We start from the raw sequence: 19668 nt of genomic DNA on the forward strand, positions 1-19668 counted from the left end.
TAAATTTAGGTTTTTCGTCATTATATCTCATATTTTTATAATAAAACTAGATTTGCTGTAAACAGATTGTTATTCGGCTAAATTGTATAAATATTTTCGGGAAAATGTATTTATAAGTTACGTTATATCGGGAGGAGCCTAAACTGATGTGAACATTAATGACATGTTAATTTCGTTTCGCCTTTCATACGATAAGAATGAAAAGATTATTTAAAATAAAATCTAAAATAATATAAAAATTAAAATCAGAAGAAATAGTTCTGCATACGTATATAACAAGACGATATATATGAAAGGAAAAAACAGCAAAGACTAGAGAGAAGTTTCCCCCTTTGTATTTCTCAAAATGTTTTTTATGTTCTCTTGAATTGAATCTCCTCGTGCTCTCTCTGCAATTTAATTCCATCTCTCTGCTGCTCTCTCTCTCTAGATTCCATCCTTCTAGAGAGAGAACTCGTAAGCATCTAAATCTCGTCTCTCTCCCTCTCTCTCTGCTCGTAGTTGTGGAGAGAGACAGGGAGAAATCACTTAATTTCTGTTATAAATTACTGTCAGTTGTGTTTCTATGGAGTAAATTATAATTAGCGATAGTTATAGAGTAGTTTTTGTTTTTATAGGTTGATGAAATGGAGTATGTTGGGAGGAAGGTGAGGAAGGAGTGTCCAGGGCTTGGGCTTTATGAAGGGACTGTCAATTCCTTTGATTCGGAGTCGAATTTGTATCAGATCAGCTATCGAAACGGAGATTCCGAATGCTTGAAACTGTCCGGGTTAGTGTTGATTTTGGTGGAGGAGGATAGGGAGGAATTGGCTGGTGCAGTTGACCTCATGACTCATAAGCGGCTTAAATTTGATGATTCGAGTAATTTCTCGAGTAGTCTTGTTGTTGCTAGTGTTAATGGTGGTGGGAACTGTGGTAGAGATGATCGTATAGTTGATTTGAATTTGAATGGGGGTGAGAGTAGTGGTGGTGGGAGTAAGGTGGGATTGGATTTGAATGTTCCGCTTGATGAGGAGGTTGGTGAGTGTATGGAGTTAGATGGAGGAAAGGAGGGAGATAGGGCTCACATTATTGATTTGAATGTTAATGTTTGTGAGGATGTGATTGGGGAAATGAAGGTTGTTGGGGATGATTTGGAAAATCCGAGGAAGGAACTCGGTTTTGATTTGAATTGTGGTGTGGAGATTGAGAAGAAAGAGTTTGATGGTATGGAAGAGAAGGAGGTTGATGTTTCTTGTGATGATGTAAATGGGGAGGATAAGGGCATCAGTGTAACTCCAGTTGATCCTGCTGCTGATTATAGTGGAACGGTGTATGAAGTTGGTGCGGTAGGAGTTTTGGAGGCACACCGTGTGGATGAAAGTGGGAGTTTACAATATTTGACGATGGATCGTTCAAATCCCGGTTCTGTTGCTGTTGATATCTGTGACAAGAATGATGAAATCATATCCAAGGGTAACAGTAGGAAGAGGAGGAAAAAGACAGAATCTGCGGATTGTGAAACGCCAATGGTATTGAGAAGAAGTGCTCGCAGAGGAACGCCTGTGATAGCAGTTCAAGTCGATGTTCCTGCTGCAGTGAAACATGAGCCACAGTCTCCCCAAGGCAGGGTAGTTGTTGAGGAAAAAGATGTAGTGTTGGATTGTAAAGAACCGGAAGAGTGTAATGATATTCCTACAAAGCCGAAGTTACCGCCATCTTCAGATATTTTAAATTTAGATGATATTCCTATCTGTGACGTTTTTTCCGTTTATTCTTTTTTGAGGTCATTTAGTAATTTGCTGTTTTTGAGCCCATTTGAGTTGGGTGATTTTGTGGCAGCTCTGAGATGCAAGACTCCTACTTTATTGTTTGATTATATACATCTTTCTCTATTACAAATTTTGAGGAAGCATTTAGAGTCCCTTTCTGATGAAAATTCTGAATCCGCTTCTATTTGTCTAAGGTATTCTTCTTCTATCCCTCCGTTGGTCAATTGGTTCTTTGTTTTGAACCTTATCACACTATTACTCTGTAATATTATATTTCAAAATGCAGGAGCCTTGACTGGAATTTGTTGGACTTAATCACATGGCCTGTCTTCATGGTTGAGTACCTTTTAACACACCATTCTGTGGTGAGCCCTGATTTTGATTCAAGTCAGCTGAAGTTATTTGAAAGTGATTACTACAAACAACCAGCAGTTGTCAAAATTAAGATGCTTCAATGTTTATGCGATGATGTGAATGAAGTGGAAATAATAAGGTCCGAGCTTAATAGAAGAACTCTGACAACTGATCCTTCTATGGATTTTGATCGCAAGACGGCATTTGAGACTCCAAAGAAAGCAAGGGCTGTTATGGATGTTTCTGGGACTTCTTGGAACTCGGAGGTTGTTGATGAAACAGCAGACTGGAACAGCGATGAATGCTGCCTTTGTAAGATGGATGGTAGCTTAATATGCTGTGATGGTTGCCCTGCAGCATTTCATTCAAGGTGTGTTGGAGTTACCACCAATCTTTTGCCTGAGGGTGATTGGTATTGTCCTGAATGCAAAATCGACAAAGGTAATCCCTTGAAAAGAGTTGAAAAGTCAATCCGTGGAGCGATACTATTGGGAACTGATCCTTATGACCGGCTATTCTATAACAGTTGTGGTTACCTGTTGGTGTAAGTATCTTCCTTCCTTCCTTCCTTTTTAATCCTTATAATATAATGTAAGAAGTATAATCCTTGTTAACAATCCAGTAACGTTTATGATTTTGTCTTTAGTAGCTAGTATCTCTATGTAGCAAGAGTAGTATTACAATTCCGAAAACCACTATTTGAATATGCATTTATACATTGGCTTCCAAAAGAGAAATTTTGTGCCTGTCAAAGATAAATAAATCACTATATGATTTGGGCTAGAATTAGCTTGTTTAGAAAAGGGTATCACGAACCCTAATATCTCCTGGTTTGAGGCTGTAATCCTTTTTCGGCTTCAGTTCAAGTTAGATGCTAATTGTCACTTTTCAGGTGATCAATAACAACGGTAATAACTCTCACATTTCACGACTAATAGTTCACATAATTTTCTACTTAAGGGATTTAGTTTTGGGGTTATCACAACCCTCTCGTAATAGGGCGAGAATTTAGCCTGGCTGATGACATTTTGCGGTATACACTTAAAAGATGATTCTAAGCTAGCGAATGAAAATGTGATTAAGATAAATAGCTTTTTATGGTGATTGGGTATCAAAACTGCAGAGAATCAGCAAAAATCATTATAAATCTACATATATATCATTAAATGTCAATCAGTTCAAACTCTGATCAGTAATGAATATTACAACTATATATATAGTTATTCTGCGACTTTAGAGAACAACAGACGTGTAACCATCGAGCGATTACCAAAAACTTATCTCCCAACATAATAAAAAGAAGATATGTCATGTTTGGTTGTACTTGCTATTATTTTCTGGAAGAAATACATATTTACGTACTTCTTTTTAGAGAAAAGTATTCGAGGAGTGTTTGCTGTTACTTGTCTTCAAGACATAATTACTTATTTTCGTAGAAAAGTATCCTATGTACTTTTTCCATAAATAAGTCTTATTTTTGAAAAATAAGATATAAGCCAAACGGGCCATTATATAACCGAATATATTCAAATAACTAATAACTAAAATTAATAGTTAACAGCTGATAACTTAATTCTGTGTTGTGCATTATACATCAGGCAATCATCACTTGATTCTTTTGACCCAAGAAATAAATTTTCTGCAAAAGAGGCTACTACTCGTATCATAGCTACATCTTTTCTCAACTTCTTAGTTTTGATGGATTGTGAGACGCTATTGCGGGTTCACATATCCCGGAGTCCGGAAGTCTGTGTGTATTGCTTAAAATTTTTATTTCATAAGGATTTTTTTGCTTTCACTCCTTCTGCGCTTTAAACAATATTCGGAACAAGATAGAACCAAATACATACCTACATAAATACAAAGAAGACCACCCCACACCAGCGCATGGGACACTCACTCTTTGGGCTATTTCTGTCGGACCATCTTCAATAAAAGTAGATTGCCTTTCTTGACAAGTTAGTATTATGGCCATATATCCATCATGGTTTTATAGTGTACCAAGTGGTTTTAGCTCGAGTCTTGGTATGTCCAATGTTCCCCAATCTTCAATCCTAATACCGACCATAAATTTCATTCCAAGATACCGCAATCCCATATGGGCCTTCAATCCAAAGATGGGTTCATGCTCATGGGCTTCTAGTGATTAACTTTCAATATGAAGATAAGCCTTAAATCCCGAGATGGGTTAAACAGTGACACTTGTGATACATTGGGTCGTTAATATGTTAGATTCACCACTAGTATATCCTTAAGGCCCACCAATTTTTATTTTCTGTGATATACAAAGCTAGTCATTCTATAATGTCACAAGAGCAGTTATAGCTATGTTCTCTTATCACAATATCAATACATTGGGTCGTTAATATGTTAGATTCACCACTAGTATATCCTTAAGGCCCACCAATTCTTATTTTCTGTGATATACAGGCTACTAAGCTAGTCTTTCTATAATGTCACAAGAGCAGTTATAGCTATGTTCTCTCATCACAATTTGAATAGAGTGTAACCCCCCCCCCCCCCCCCCCCCCATCTCCTCCCTCGGTGTTGCTTGCCTCAATATTTCTCAAGAATCTTTATCTATTTGGGGTGTATATGCACAGATACAGTGTTGTATACCTCTTCTCCTTTCACTTCATGATAATATGAGCACACCTTTTCGTCTTCAATGCTTTGTCCTTGATCTCACCCTCACCCACATGGTACTTCAAATTTTAAGCTGTGAGCATGCAAAAGAAAATCCACCGTAGATTCATCTTTTTAGTATAAATGACATGACCCTTGTGTTTGCCTAAAACCTATAAAGAAGAACCCCTTAACCTATCGCTTCTTGGTGTTCCAATGCACTTGGTGGATCAAGAAAAGCACATCTTGACGATGTATATGTGAACTCATTGAAGGTCGACATGCATCTTTATGCTATTCGAAGCTCCCTAAGAGAATGATGGGAGAAAAAAGCGTGGACTTAAACTAAATTTTTGGTTTAAGAATAACCTTTAACATAGTAACATATGAACAGAGTTTATGAATATTCAAGATTTTTATAGTATAGGTAGGTTACATTAGAAGCTAGTAATTTGTGGCCTGAGGGACATTCAAATGCTTCTACATGATTAACTTTTGACCAGAGAGTGTGGATCTTGTACTTTGTTTTATCTTTAAAGACTTGAGGGCTTTCTATCTTAACTAAGCCCCTAAAGATGCCCCCAACTAAGAATAAAAATGCACATTTTTCACTTCTCAATGGTCAAAGTATCCACGTCCTTTCCACACCTGTATTGTTGCACCTGTGTGGTGAATCATAGACCAATCTTCTGGACCTAATATAAGTCACACACACAAGATTGCCCTACATTAAAATTTCAACCTTCTTTAGAGCGAAAATGGGGCTTGACCAAAATCCACAATTGGTAATGATGTGCTTCCTTCAAGCAAAGTGCACTAGATGCATGACCAAACTTAAAGCAGATACAAGGATGGATCAGCAAGCGGTGCGTACTTGAGACATACAAGTTTCTTTTGGTTGATTGCACAACCAACCAGCAAGATATGGATTAAATTTATGAGGATTAAGACAATGAAGTTGCTAGCCTGTATGAAGGGCGCAATTAGAGGAGAAATTCTAACTGATATATTATTGCCTGTTTGTATTCTCCCTTTTCACTTAATTCTTTTTAGTACTAGTGTTGAATACATGTTCCGTCACGAATTTCTTTTTCATAGCCACTGTACCAGCTTCCAAACACTTGTCCATTGGAGTTTTTACTTTATAAGTTGCCTTTTGTCACTTGACGCTCCTACATTCAAGCTGAATGCACTTTTCCAGCCTTAGATAATTCTTGTCTAGGATGACAACGGAGCAGGGTTAGTTCCATCATTCGTACTGTACCATAATTTTTTCCTCTTTGCACACATTACTCTAGTGGACATTGGTGTATCTACATCCACCCTGTGAGGATACAGGATGGAGTGGGTTAATTATTAATATTATAATTATTTGTTATCTTCCCTTTTTTTATCAATTCGGGTAACTATCCGGATTGACTTGTGTAGATACAGTTCACAACCCATGGGTCTGCTAATTTACATCTGTATTTTCCTCCCTTCTCTCTTTTGGTAAAAGTATAAAAATAAAAAAGCTAAGAACTAAAGTTCCAGTAGCATGAGTCCCACAAATATCTACGCAATAAATAAACCAATCACACAATATATAATCAAAATACCTGCACAACACCTACACGATACAATAATCACATAAGTAAAAAAGTATAGATACAATACCGGCAGTAGCTGTTGAGGCTAAAGATGTATTGCTGACGCCTATGTCACCGACCTGGAAGAATAAAAAGGTGCAGAACAAAGCTGGTTGGATAAGTAATTACTCCGGAGCAAAGAGAGCTTGACTCTTTTTTTTTTGATTAGTGGAACTCTTTCAAGAAATCCAGAATAGAGAAACCCAAATCAAGAAACCCATCATTGAGTAGATCAGGAAAGGCCTTGCAGGAATTGAAATTGAAGAAACCCAGACGAAGAAAACCAAAATTCGGGAAACCTAGATCAAGATTTACCAAAAAAAAGTTCAAAATCAAAGAAGCACGAATCAAGCAAAGCCAGTGATAACTACGAGAAATGCTAAGGTAAATAGATTAGATCAGCGAAAATGGTGGTGGCAGGAGGATGGCAAGCCGCGTGGCGGAGAGAACTAGGATAGATATTGATTCTTATTGTATTTTACATGAAAAGAATTGATCTGATCTAATATATATTGTTTTGAAAATATTTGTAGTCCTTTTTTCTTTTCACACTTCTAGTACGGAGTTTAAGTAAACTAGCTTGAATTGTTTGATATTTGAGAATAAGGAATGAAAGACAGTATTGGGTGCATTAATTGCGGAAACTCTACCACCCTTTGGCTTTTCGGTCGCAAGAACAGGTTTATCTATTGCTATAAATATTACACAAAAAAATTTGCATTTTAGAAGCAACCCAACTCTAGAATTATCTTTTATGTGTGCATTATATGGCTTATGCGGAGAACAAATTTAAGATTTCTTTTAAATTTAGTAACTTTCTTGAATATTTCAATAAATAAATAAATTAAATTCCTCGATCAATAAATTATCTGATCCTTAATGTATCATTATTATCTGAAATTTTCAGTTTATGTGAATGAAATAGATAAAAGATTAGATCACTAACTATATAAATTAGGAAAAGAATCTAGCTTCCTTTTCTATTAGAACCCTGGTTCCTTTAGTGTTAGGATGCCGGTTCCAGAACCGATCCAATCATCCAAACTGCTGGTTCCAGAACCTTGAACGCCCCTAAATATTATGCATTAATATATCACTGAATGCCTTTTTATTTAAAAAGCTTGTAACGACCCGACTCAAATCCGGAATTCAATATGAAAATAACAAAGTCTGCTTGCCCAAGTGCAGCAACTTAGGTCATCCACCAATACACCACATAATCCCCAAGGGGTCATGCCTTTTGGGCACTTGGTAGTAGACTCAAGGTGTATGCATTTATGCCAATTATTTCAACACGCATAAAGATGGGACCCGTTTCAGGAATTACTAGCATTTATAAATCTACCTCTGGAAACTAAACCCAGGGACTTATACGAGTTATAGATAAATGATCTGATGGGATTCCTGTCGGCGTTGGATGACTGGATTCGAAATATTCAAGAGTTTGCTCTGATACTGATTATATATGAGGGTCAAATACAAACCCATACCAGTGATAGACTAATAGGTCAAGGTCCAGAACAGGCCACATAGTACATAGTAACAGAGACGGGTCTTAGGTTTACACACTGATTATACTCATGTAGTGAAAGGTAACGCAAAATTATATCTGTTCACTTTGAATAATAAACTATCTTCAATTACAAGAATCAATCCTGACAAATACAAATACAAAAAAAAAAAAAAACAAGAATCAATCCTGTTGTGTAATAATCGTACAAAATGTTTCTAATTGGAATAGAACTCTAAGAGATAAGTTTCCGTGATTCTAAAAATTACTATTAATATAATTTACTGACTCTAGAATCATCTGTCCAATGAGCTTCCGAAGCCCTTTTATATTGCTCCAAGATAGTCTTATTGTGCTTATTAAATTGCTTTCTTGCATCAAATAGAACTCAGTGTTGTATCGCTATATTATTCCTTGTAATCTTGTATGCGTTTCCTGATCATCGAAAGTTGTCGAAGTTTGTGTATTTTGGTCTCAAACACTTTGCAGACGTTAAGTGCAAATTTGGAAGGCTAATGCTATATATAGGTGTGCTCAAAGCTTTTGTATATTGTTTTCAGCAGTTCAAACATATTAATTAGGTCTTATAAGCCATTTCAATGCTTACGAAACTTCATTACCTGTATAATATCCTTCATGAATGGTAGTTTTGTAAAGATAACGGACATCAAAACTGTATAACTCTCTTCATCTTTTACTCTTAGCAGAACTACACAACTGACATATCCTTAAATTTGCAGGTCAGATTCAGATGACATTGAATTTCCCTTCAGATACTATCACGTGAATGATTTCACTGCTGTTCTTGAAGCAATAAAGTCATCACATATATTTTATAACACATTGTTGACTGCAATCATGAAGTATTGGAACGTATCAGCCAAAGTAACAAGTGAAATTGGTTCACAGACTGTTACTGTTTCCATTGACTATATGGGTGAGAGGCAAATGCCTGCCAAGCCTCTAATTCCTCGGGTATCAGTACCTTTGGAGACTTGTCATGAAGATGATACTCGTGATAAAGGAAACCCTCTTGACAAATCATCAGTATCTCCAATTTCTGGTAATTTGGGGTGCGAGATCTCGGAACCAGAGGTTTTGGATAATTCTATGAATGCAAGCTTTCATTTTGAAAGTTCAGGAGGGGCAGCTGAAAGTTCTCAATCTGTTAAGGGAACTCGAAACCTAAAGAACAAGGGTATTTCAACTGAACCCAAGGTTCTAGAAAACTCGATGTATGATGGAACTACTGCCTTGATGTCTACCAATCTGGATGTTGTAATAAAAAAGGACGCACAGTTTGCACATTCTGGTAGTACACCATTTAATTTAAGAGTAGGTTTAGCACATGGTCATTGTGGCTTAAATTATGTGAACTTCTACAGTTTTGCTCGCACAGCATCATTAGCCGCAGAAGCATTACTGCACAAGGCCTCAGAAAAAGTCTCTGAAAAATCTAGAATGTCAATTGAAGAATTAATATCAGCACAGCTGAAGGTCTTGTCTAATATTCCAATCGAGTATCGTTGGTCAAGTATTCACAACCTAGATGTTGAGAAAGAAAAATGTGGCTGGTGCATCTCGTGCAAATATCCTGAAGAGGGTGGGGATTGCTTGTTTGTTACTAAGGATAATGGCCCTTTTCTTAAAAAATTCACAAGTGAAGTGCTAGATGCTCACTCTACAAATGAAGGCCATCTTATAGATCTAATCTGTCATATCCTTTGCATTGAAGATCGTTTACATGGCCTTCTACTGGGTCCATGGCTGAATCCACATTATTCTGTAATTTGGTGTAAAGCTATCTGCAGGACATCTGACATTGCCTCACTGAAACACTTCTTAGTCACTGTAAGAATATTGTCTTTTTCTTTGTTTCGCATCTTAGAGTTTGTTTTGCCTGTAAAGTTCGCATGCAAGGTATTTTAGTGGTCTCTTGATGGTTTCGAGGGCTTTACTCTAATGTATGTACTTTCTTGTGAATCTATTGTTTTCTAAGGGTGTTATCCTAAGATATGTACTGTGTCGTGAGTCTTTTATGTGTTTCCAGTTTCATCTTATTTTTCTCGCCAAGTATTCAAACTTCATTGAGGTTGAAAATATGTAATCATTCTGACTTAATCTTATCATTTAAAGATATGGTTTAAGTTGTGCAAATAAGGTGTAAATTGATATGGATATTGTTAAATGAATATATTGTTATAGGTATATGTTCTCAACATCTCTTCTGTAGGAAACTGTAATTTTGTATCAGTTTGTTTTATCCTGCAAGGTAAAATTAAGTGCTTTCCTACATCTTAATTGCCAAGTTCACAATAAGCAACCTATTATGCCAAAATATTAAACCACATATTTATCTCCCCAGTACTTAAATTTTTTTTTAATGTGGTTGCTCTTTAACTCTCTGCTGCCTTGTACACTATGCACCGGTTCTTTGCTGAATATTTGTGTATTATCTTAACTCATCTCTGTACTTTTAGAAGGTCTTGAATTCTTAAGGTCACAATGAGAAGTCATTTAATAATTGGAGATGCTTTTTCACATTCCTTGTACTTGGTATTTTTTTTTTGTAGATTTGATTGATCAAGCTCTCTCTTGCTTTTACACCAAACACTAGTTCTTTGATGTAAAAGTGTTTTCAAAGTATTGTTTTGTACTTTCAATTGATCTCTGACTTGGGAGTTAAAAATATGTAGCAGGCTTCTGTGTCAGAAAATTGAACCTTCTAGTGCACTTTACGAAGTTGTAAGCAATCAATGATTGACCTATTTCTAGACAGAACATAATCATTATCTTTGCTTTTATAATATAAACGATGGTACGGCTTACAAGTGAATATAGACCACTAGGTGTTAAAGGAGCTTAAACTACAGCCAATGCTATATGCCTGGCTTCTTGGCTTTTAAGGACTTCTTAACATAAAACTTTGACCATATGTGAATTTCTTGGGTATAAGATCTCGAGAACACAAGCCTGTATGTGCATTCGCTCACTAACTAACTGTATGCTGTTGGTTTCCTAATTATTTGAATTTTTTTGAATCATTTGCTTGATGCGTTATGTGCCCATCTGTTGTATAAGCGTAGATAAAGACTGGAGATAAGATGTGAATAAGCAGACATGTCCCAACAAATTAAACATCCTAATCCCGTATTAACTCTAGAATTTCATGCTGAGGATGTCCATTAAGATAAGCATCCTCTGTCTAAAGTTGGCATTGGCATGGTGGCCCTATAACAATGATTCCAACCAAACCCTCATATTAAATGCCAAATTGAAATACTTATGCATCAAAAAGTTCAACTTAAATTTATGTTGTAAACCCGTAAGTATGTTACACTTATCGTGTTTATGTATTTGTGATTAGTGAATGTGCTTTAACTTGAACGTTGACGCGTTAGTTATGTTCTTACTTTCGGCCATCTTTTTTCCAGTTGGAATCAAACTTGAACAATCGGGCACTTTCGGCCGAGTGGCACAAGCAGGTGGATAATTTTACTTCACTTGGCTCTGCATCTCATATCATGAGCAGCTCTCTACGCCTGTCCTCGAAGAATGGAATTGGTCGAAGAAGGCCTAGATTTTCTGATTTAGAGCCAAAACCATCTCTAAAATCTGCTAGTGGATTAGTTCAATTGTGGTGGAGGGGTGGTAGGATTTCCCGAGGGCTATACAAGTGGAAGGTTCTGCCTCGATCTTTAGTATCGAAAGCTGCCCGACAAGGTCTTCACTTTGTTATCTATTCCTTTCTGCTTTAAAGTTTTTCAGAAATGACACTATTAAGTTTTGTATTGTAATTTCTACAACATCACATTTTAAATTTTATTAATTCTAATAGAGAATCAAATTTTGGAGTTAGCAGGTGGGTGCACGAAGATACCTGGCATATTTTATTCCGAATCTTCAGACAATGCAAAGAGAAGTAGAAGTGTTGCTTGGCGAGCATCTGTGGAGGCATCATGTAACGTACAACAGCTTGCTCTCCAGGTAATTAATTTTTTCCTTTAAACACTGAATGAATTGCCTGCATCGGTTGGTAGTCTCTTTAGCAATACAAAGTTTTTTGTTGTCTTCCCTGTATTTAATACAATTGCAAGCTGCTGGACCATGACTAATGAGCCATCACATGTAATAGATGCAAGCAGTGAAGCAGAAATACTTTGCAGAATAGATGACTACAATTTTTTTCCCCTCTTCACTAGTTAACAATAACTCCTTTATTGCTAGTCATTTCGGTTGTGTTGCTTCTGTAGTGTGATAAACATATTCTCGTCGCAAAACTACAATTTTTGGGATTTATCTTGTCATCTCCTTTTTTCTGGGTCTTTGATCAAACAACTATATGGCCGTTAAAGAGACATGTTTTCTTTACCTTTATCATGGGAGGGGAAAAAAAAATTGTATTGCTTGGTATTCCATTGGTGCATATGGAGCTTGTGTAAAATTTACTTGTTATTAAATGGTGGATGATGTTAGAGAAGGTTGATGCAAGTTAGTAAGGGATTTCGAATCCAAATAAGTCTCTCTTACAAGACAAATTCTCTTCAAAAAAATACACATTATTATAATTAAATAACTATATTCTAATTAGATAAGATGATTACGTCTCCTTATATTATATCAGAGCGAAAAATTGATTCTAATAACAAGAGCGTAGAGCATATCGTAATAGTTTAGATTTTTTTAATAGATGACTGTTCCCACAGAAATCTGAAGTCATTATATTTTCCTTAATAGATACAGGGATATTTATTTACAAATACTCTTATATTCAAATAATACTAGACAATTGACAACTATTCTAATATGTTTGCTCCCCATCAATAAACAACTAAGAAAAGTCCTTGTCATGTGGTCAAAATTTAAGCCTCAGTGGAGGCTTGTGTGTGTATGGGAGTATTTAAATTTACCTAACCAACCTTTAAGAGAAAATGTAAAATATTTAAATGCATGGTTATTACGGAGCCAACTCGAGCCTTGATGCCCGAATACCTTCAAGAAGACTAGTCGACAAGTCGCCCGACTAGTCGTAAAAAGTCGACCAGGCTTTTATAATACATATATTTACTAGATTTAATATATATATTTTAATATATATATATATATATATATATATATATATATATAATTGACGATATTTCATATTATCTAATTTATTGATAATCCTAATGACTATACAGATTATGCTCTTAAACCCAGTGAACTAGTTGTACTCTGTTGTACATAAAATTTTATTTGTCCTGTTCTCTAGAGGACCTAAAGTAGTATCAATTCAAAATATATTATGATGTAAAGTGTACACGATTTACTCCTGTTCTTTAGATGACACATTTTGAATTGTTTTTTTTAGTTATGTCACTTATTTGTGTTGCTGAATAATTTATTTACGTATTTTCAGGTCAGAGAGCTTGACGCCAATATTAAATGGGATACCTTTGAAAATATTCGACTTCTTTCTAAGATGGACAAGGAATTCGGGAAATCAGTCAGATATTTTAAAAAGGTTATCATCCGACGGAAGAGCTTGGAGGGGACAATAGGGAAGTATCTTCTTGATTTTGGCAAGAGACGGTTTATTCCCGATACTGTTGCTAAGCATGGATCCATGCTTGAAGAACCTTCAAGCATGAGAAGAAAATATTGGCTGGAAGAGTCATATGTTCCGCTGCATCTCTTGAAAGCTTTTGAAGATAGAAGAATTGCCCGGAAGATCTCCAAAACAAGCTCCAGTAAACATCAAGAGAGTGAAATTGTGCCTAAAACGTTTTCTAAGAAAGCAGGATTTGCATATCTTTTCTCAAAGGCTGAAGGATCGGAATATCACCCATGTGGACTCTGCAAGAAAGATGTTCTGATCAGGTATAGGTATCCAATTATGTAAATATATCTTATCATCATGCTTCAAATCGTCCGTCACTCAACTGAATAATTACTATAAATTTATTTCTGCTGCTGCTACTAATATAACTATCTACTGCCTATATGAACCCTTTTGTTGACACTTAACCTTTGCTTAGTGTGAATAGGCACTTGTGAATTATGATCACTGCAGTAATCTGTATTACGTATGCAAGAAACAAACCTGGAAAATTAAGTAATAAGACCAAACTCATGTATCTATCTATCTGATTTTTAACAGAATAATGGACATGTATTCTCTAAGCATCAGAGTAGTTCAGTCGTTTCCTTCTGATACTGTCAACTGGGAATGCTGAATCCTTGTTCACTCCTTTAATCCTTATGATATCTATTCCTCACATTTACCCCTGGCAAAATTTATCCTTATATTTTTACAAAATTAGAGTGATTACGCACATGAATTTACCACTCTATCTTTTACGTGTTTCACTCAAGATTTCGGATCTGTCTATTAATTCAGGTCTAATATATCTAGTTATGTGTATATTACTTACAATAGTATTAATACAACCCAGACAATGATTGCTAAGCTGGCTGCGCGATATATCTAAACTTTATTTTTATATTTTCTTGCTCAGTTCCTTTCAACATTGGGAATCTCTGTTTTCTGCCATAAAACATTATAATTTAATCAGTTAAATCCAATTATGTACAAGATACTAAAATTTAAGGATTAAAGCCCATAAATTAAAGGTCCTAAATCTTGTAATTGTACTGCTCTCAGTTGGGTGCTAGTAAGAGAAGAACCCTTAGGTTGGTAGTAGTCATTGTCTTCTTCTCTATAGGATAGGTTTTCGCCAACAAGTCTTGGATGGATGCAATTGTTGGAGATGTTTAGTGGCTGCTCTTCAGATGCCGTTAGTTGTCTCGACCTGATTTGTGTTTTTTAATTAATTTTTTTGATGTCCTATTTAGTTTTGATTTATCTATTAGATACTTAAGTTATACATAAGCTTATAAAAGGACAGCTTTGTTTACACAAGTATTCCTGATAATGTTATAGGAACACACATGTCTAGATATTTATGCTAGAAAATTACCCAGTACTTCAATAGAAGTAACTAACATATCTGGTATTCCAATGTAGCAACAGAAACAGTTTCAGAGTAACTTTAACATGTAATTTGCTATTAATTCCTCTCTTTAAATTTTCGAATTTTTTTTATTGAACTATGGGCATACGGTATTTTGTTCAATGATTACAAGGATTCGACTGTTTGAGTGACAGAAAAAGTCATATTGACATTACTGCTTCTCTGAGTGTCTACAGTTTGTCTTTTAATACTGTTAATGTGTCTGATGCTCAGTAGTCATGCTAATTTATACATTTGTGTTGCATTTGTAGGGAGGCTGTACTTTGCCAGAATTGTGAAGGTAAATATTTCCTGCTGAATGTGCTTATTATTTTAGTGCTTTCTCCGGTATATGTTTCTGTAAAGGTGAAAAGTTGTTTACTTGTGACTGTATATATAGCCGAATTTCATTTCACATTCTAAACATATGGTTTGGGTTGAACTAAATTTGACAACTTCAGATGCTTCAGCTGAAGAGCTTTAAAATGCTGAGTATTAGCACATCTTTATAGTAGGAGTGTAGCTTTTATTATTAGGTTTGATTTACTGGCATCAGTAATTTAAATCTTCCTGTTGCCATGCGATATACTATGCTCGTGTTTGTAGTGTTTCTCTGCTGCATATGTAGTCAACTTTGTCAACAAGCATAAACATATTGAAAAAGAGTTTGTCTAATCTTGGGCTGCATATCTGTCTTCGAGTCTTAATATTCAATATTCTTTTGTTAGTTAGGTGTTTCTTGAACAGTAAATCTAGTCTTTGTAAGAAGTCTTTAGACTTCTGTACTCAATCTCACTTTGGGTTCTTTCTTCTTTTGATGAGTCCAAGATATCATAAGTTTCATCTGTCTATGGTCCTGAATTTTGTTTGTGCAATACATTGTGTGAAAACCAGACCTGTCAAGGAATTTGTGAGTTACTAAGCTGACAGCTAAATGTCTACATGCTCTTGGATCAATGTGTTCTACAGACTGCTAAATCTGATACGAGGGGAAAAAAATCTGTGAATCTTATGTGAGTGTGTGAAATTGATGTTAACAGCTTCTTGGCAGTCTGTAGAATTTTTAGAATTTGCTCCATTACTGGTCCGTCTAGACACGAGCAGTTCTCTTTGGGTCTAATTCTTTTACAGAACATGTTTTTGATATCAGTGACCCCTTGTCACGTCAACCAAATTTTTGGAGTTCAGAAAATTCCAATCAATATATGTGCTTTTTCCCTCTGCTTATTCTACTGGTAAAATTTTGGACTGGCTCATACTGACTTGTCTTTATGGTGTTGGTTAATGACATCTTGATACTAATTTTGAAGCCTGTTCCTGATTAGTTGTTACCCATTTTTTTGATGAGAAGGCTGCAAGGTCCTAACCTATATATCTATACCTACAGCGATCATTAATTATATGATAGAAATCTTTGAAATGTCTGTGCTTAAAATTTACTGTTGAATAAGTTGCAACTTGGGTCACTTGGTTCACATAGGTTAATTTAATATAGCAGTACCTTGCAAAAAAAAATAAAGAGGTGATATAGCAGGACGGTTAAAGGATGTGCAAGAGGGAAAGTACTATGCCTTCATATTGCGTCTAAATGGTATGTCTTTAATAGCATAATACTCCCTCCATCCCACTTATTTTATCCAGTGACAGAAGTCCACAATTATAGCAATCAACTGAAAATTACCAAATTTAAGCTCACTTAACATATTTGCAAATTTTAGCAATCAACTGAAAATCACCAAATTTAAGCTCACTTGACATATTTGCAAATTTTAACATATTTAATGCTTAATTTTCTTTTATAAGAAATTGTGGTTAATACTTTTGGGACTCAAAATAGGAATTGTGGCCCAAATAATTGGGATGGAGTGAATATCTGTTGTATAGAGTCTCTGCAGATCTTTTTTTATTACACCCTCCGTTCCATTTTTCTTGTCCTCCTATCAAGATCCACAAATCATAAAAAATAACCTATATGTTGCCAAATAATTATATTGTTTTTCAGAAAAATTAACAAATTTAACATGTAATTTACCATATTAACTTAATGTGGACAACCTTTTTGGGACAAAGAAACAAGGAAATGAGGACTACAAAACTGGAACAGAGGTATTTTACAAATTGTCAAGAGCTATAAAAACTAATGCTTAGTTTGGTTGTGGCTTGGGAGGTATTTAATGAGGTAGGAATGGACTGGATTCAAATCAAGGAATTGAATGAAGATGGAAGAATGAAAAAATCTGAATTAGTACAAATATTCTATTAGGAATAAAATTAGTAAAGGTTTATTTACAAACCTAATTCCATTCATTTCCAATTTCATATTCTCTCCATTTCAAACCAAACAGAACATAATAGTTTACATGACTGCAAATAGTTAGAACATGAAGACCACGAATGCTATCTTCTAATTTAAGACATTACTTGATTAGTGCATATAAAACTACATGATTTTCCATAAACTTGCTAACTTATAAAAAAAATGATTTATCCATTAACTTGCTACTTGCTAATATATCTGTCCCTTCAAGGATAAATTATCTCAGTTTTTTCTCTGTTCCAGTTCATACATGTTTCTACTATTTCACATGTTCTATGCATGCTCTAGTTCTGTCTCATTCTAGTATAAGATCTGTTGCCCTTTATTGTTTGGAGCTTGCAGCCAAAGCAATGGTGAAAGTTATATTAAATCCTTGCCTGTTTCTTCTTCTTTTTTTTTTGACCACATCTCTGGGTGCTATATTGTTCATCTGCATTAAGGCAGGTTGCTTTTTAAAAATTTGTTCATGCTAAGATAATTAGGTGTTTTATATGGTTTCCAGGAGTTTAATAACTTTGACCTGACAAGTATTAATTCTTATTGAGCTTTAGTGGGACCTGTTATACTACTTAGTGTTTTCTCAGGTTTGGCATGCTTTTTGTTGGTCTTATATATGTGCAGGATTTTTCCATAAAAAGCATGTGACAAAGTCTACTGGATTAATTAATTCAGAATGTACTTATACATGTCGTAAGTGCCAAGATGGGGCCTGCATCAAAGTTGGCAAAAAGAAAGGAAGGCCAAAGTTGCAAAAAGGCAGTACCTCCTTCAAGGGCAAGAGGTCACTGTCCTCTAAAAGCAGCACAGCTTCTGTCAAAGGAAAGCAACCCAGACAATCTAAAGGCAGCATGAATATTGTTGTTCCTTTGCGGCGTTCAACGAGAAAAGTTAAATTAGTTTCACGTCAGAGCGAAAGTGTGGGAGGCCGAAAGAAAGGGAAGCAAAACACATTCAATAAGGGGAAGAGACCAAAGAAACCAAGATACCCCAAGAAAGCAAAAAAAGCGAAGATGACTCAGAAGCAAACGTATACAATCCCAAGTGTTTTGCAGAAGAGGAAAAGATCGGCTGTATGTTATCCTTACTGGTTAAATGGTCTTCGGCTGAGTAGGAAGCAGAATGATGAAAGGATCATGCAATTCCGGAGTGGAAAACTTATTCTGGCTTTTGAGCAAACGAGTGCCATCCTTGATAAGCCTCAGTGCGGTCTTTGCTGTGAAACAAAACTTGTATCGACGTTGAATTATGTTTGTTGTGAAATCTGTGGAGGTGAGTTGGGGTATCGAGTGGTTAATTCAATTTATCTATTTTATATATACACCTTTATCGGGTATGAAGATACTGTAGTTTGTTGGTTCCCTTAACCTTCTTATGATTATAATGCAAATATATTTTAAATTACCTACCTGTTCTGCAGAGTGGTTTCATGGCGATGCTTTTGGGCTTACCGTTGAAAAAACTGGAATGCTTATTGGATTTAGGTGCCACAATTGCCGAACTAAGGCTCCTCCAGTTTGCCCCCATATGCATGTCATAGGAGCTGATGAAGGTGAATTAGATGGGTCATCTGCTTTTGGGATTCAAGGCAGTGAGGAAGCTTATAAGAGTCTTGCACCGGAATATGAGGTAATTGAGTTTTTGATATTTTATGCCTAATTATTATTCATGTCCAATTTCTCTGATTGTTGCGGCCATATGCAGCAGAATGCAGGAACTGGTGCTGGTTTCAGTCAGATTCTAGAGCAGCGCATAGAATGTGAGCACTCGTTAGTTGGTTTGGAGCAGAGTACAGAAGGAAAACATGATGTCAAGGAAGATAATGGGAGGCTGGCGAACATGCCAATTGGGGGTGATGAAAATAACTTGATGGAAGATGCTTTACTCGGAGAGAGTGGACCTTCTGTAACAGAAAGTACACTTTCTGAGAGGGAACGTCCATTGGTCGACTCTAATGTTGATATTCCTGATAAGAGCTGATATGTGCGGGGTGCACCCATGTGAAGATAGTGGCATGATAGAATTAAGTTAGATTCTGATAGAAGATCCAGCTCTCATAGCTAGAAGATGTATGTATTGTAGATTATGTTTGGTTTTTATAGTTTACTAATGTCATGTACTGTACTAACAGGCATAGAACTAAACCAATTGTGAACCTCAGTATCACAACATTCTAGACATAAACTTCAACTCCAATGCAGATTCTCAACCAGAAAAAAAAAGGAAGAAAAAAGTAAAAAAAATTGGTTTGAGGTTTAAACTTAAACCTTTATAGACATTTGTTTTCTGAGTCTGCAATTTTTTAATTTTTTTTTGCAGTAAGGTTTTTCTTTTTCTTTTCTTTTTTGCAGCAAAATTTTCCAGGTAATTGCTAATATTTATTGCTTCTTATTGTATTCTTTGTACTTTGGAAAATGCTAGGTTATTGTACGGAGAACAAGGGACTTGAGACACATTCTCTGATGACTTTTATATAATTTATAAAGAGAATTAA

General features: G+C 35.6%; 1 protein-coding gene across 2 annotated transcripts; it reads left to right on the forward strand.

The window, feature by feature from the left end:
- The first annotated feature begins 298 nt into the window (after window positions 1-298).
- LOC108195826 (DDT domain-containing protein PTM) lies at window positions 299-19464 on the forward strand. Of its 2 annotated transcripts, XM_064081581.1 has the most exons (11): window positions 300-456; window positions 618-1945; window positions 2038-2649; window positions 8609-9719; window positions 11303-11591; window positions 11731-11855; window positions 13267-13727; window positions 15133-15161; window positions 17799-18446; window positions 18595-18803; window positions 18879-19464. In XM_064081581.1, the coding sequence occupies exons 2-11, from the start codon at window positions 627-629 to the stop codon at window positions 19152-19154; spliced, it is 5079 nt and encodes a 1692-aa protein (XP_063937651.1). In that variant the 5' UTR covers window positions 300-456; window positions 618-626; the 3' UTR covers window positions 19155-19464. The 2 variants fall into 2 exon arrangements, with proteins under 2 accessions (XP_063937652.1, XP_063937651.1); XM_064081582.1 differs by having other exon boundaries at window positions 299-1945; window positions 18882-19464.
- The last annotated feature ends 204 nt before the right edge of the window (window positions 19465-19668 follow it).

The sequence above is a fragment of the Daucus carota genome, chromosome 7 (assembly GCF_001625215.2).
Source record: "Daucus carota subsp. sativus chromosome 7, DH1 v3.0, whole genome shotgun sequence".
NCBI classification, from domain to species: Eukaryota; Viridiplantae; Streptophyta; class Magnoliopsida; order Apiales; family Apiaceae; genus Daucus; species Daucus carota.

Excerpts from the sequence above, each read along its gene's own strand:
- LOC108195826 (XM_064081581.1), top strand. The coding sequence starts at position 627 with ATGGAGTATGTTGGGAGGAAGGTGAGGAAGGAGTGTCCAGGGCTTGGG. Across the intron at positions 2,650-8,608 it reads AGTTGTGGTTACCTGTTGGT|GTCAGATTCAGATGACATTG; the intron begins GTAAGTATCTTC and ends TTAAATTTGCAG. Across the intron at positions 15,162-17,798 it reads ACTTTGCCAGAATTGTGAAG|GATTTTTCCATAAAAAGCAT; the intron begins GTAAATATTTCC and ends ATATATGTGCAG.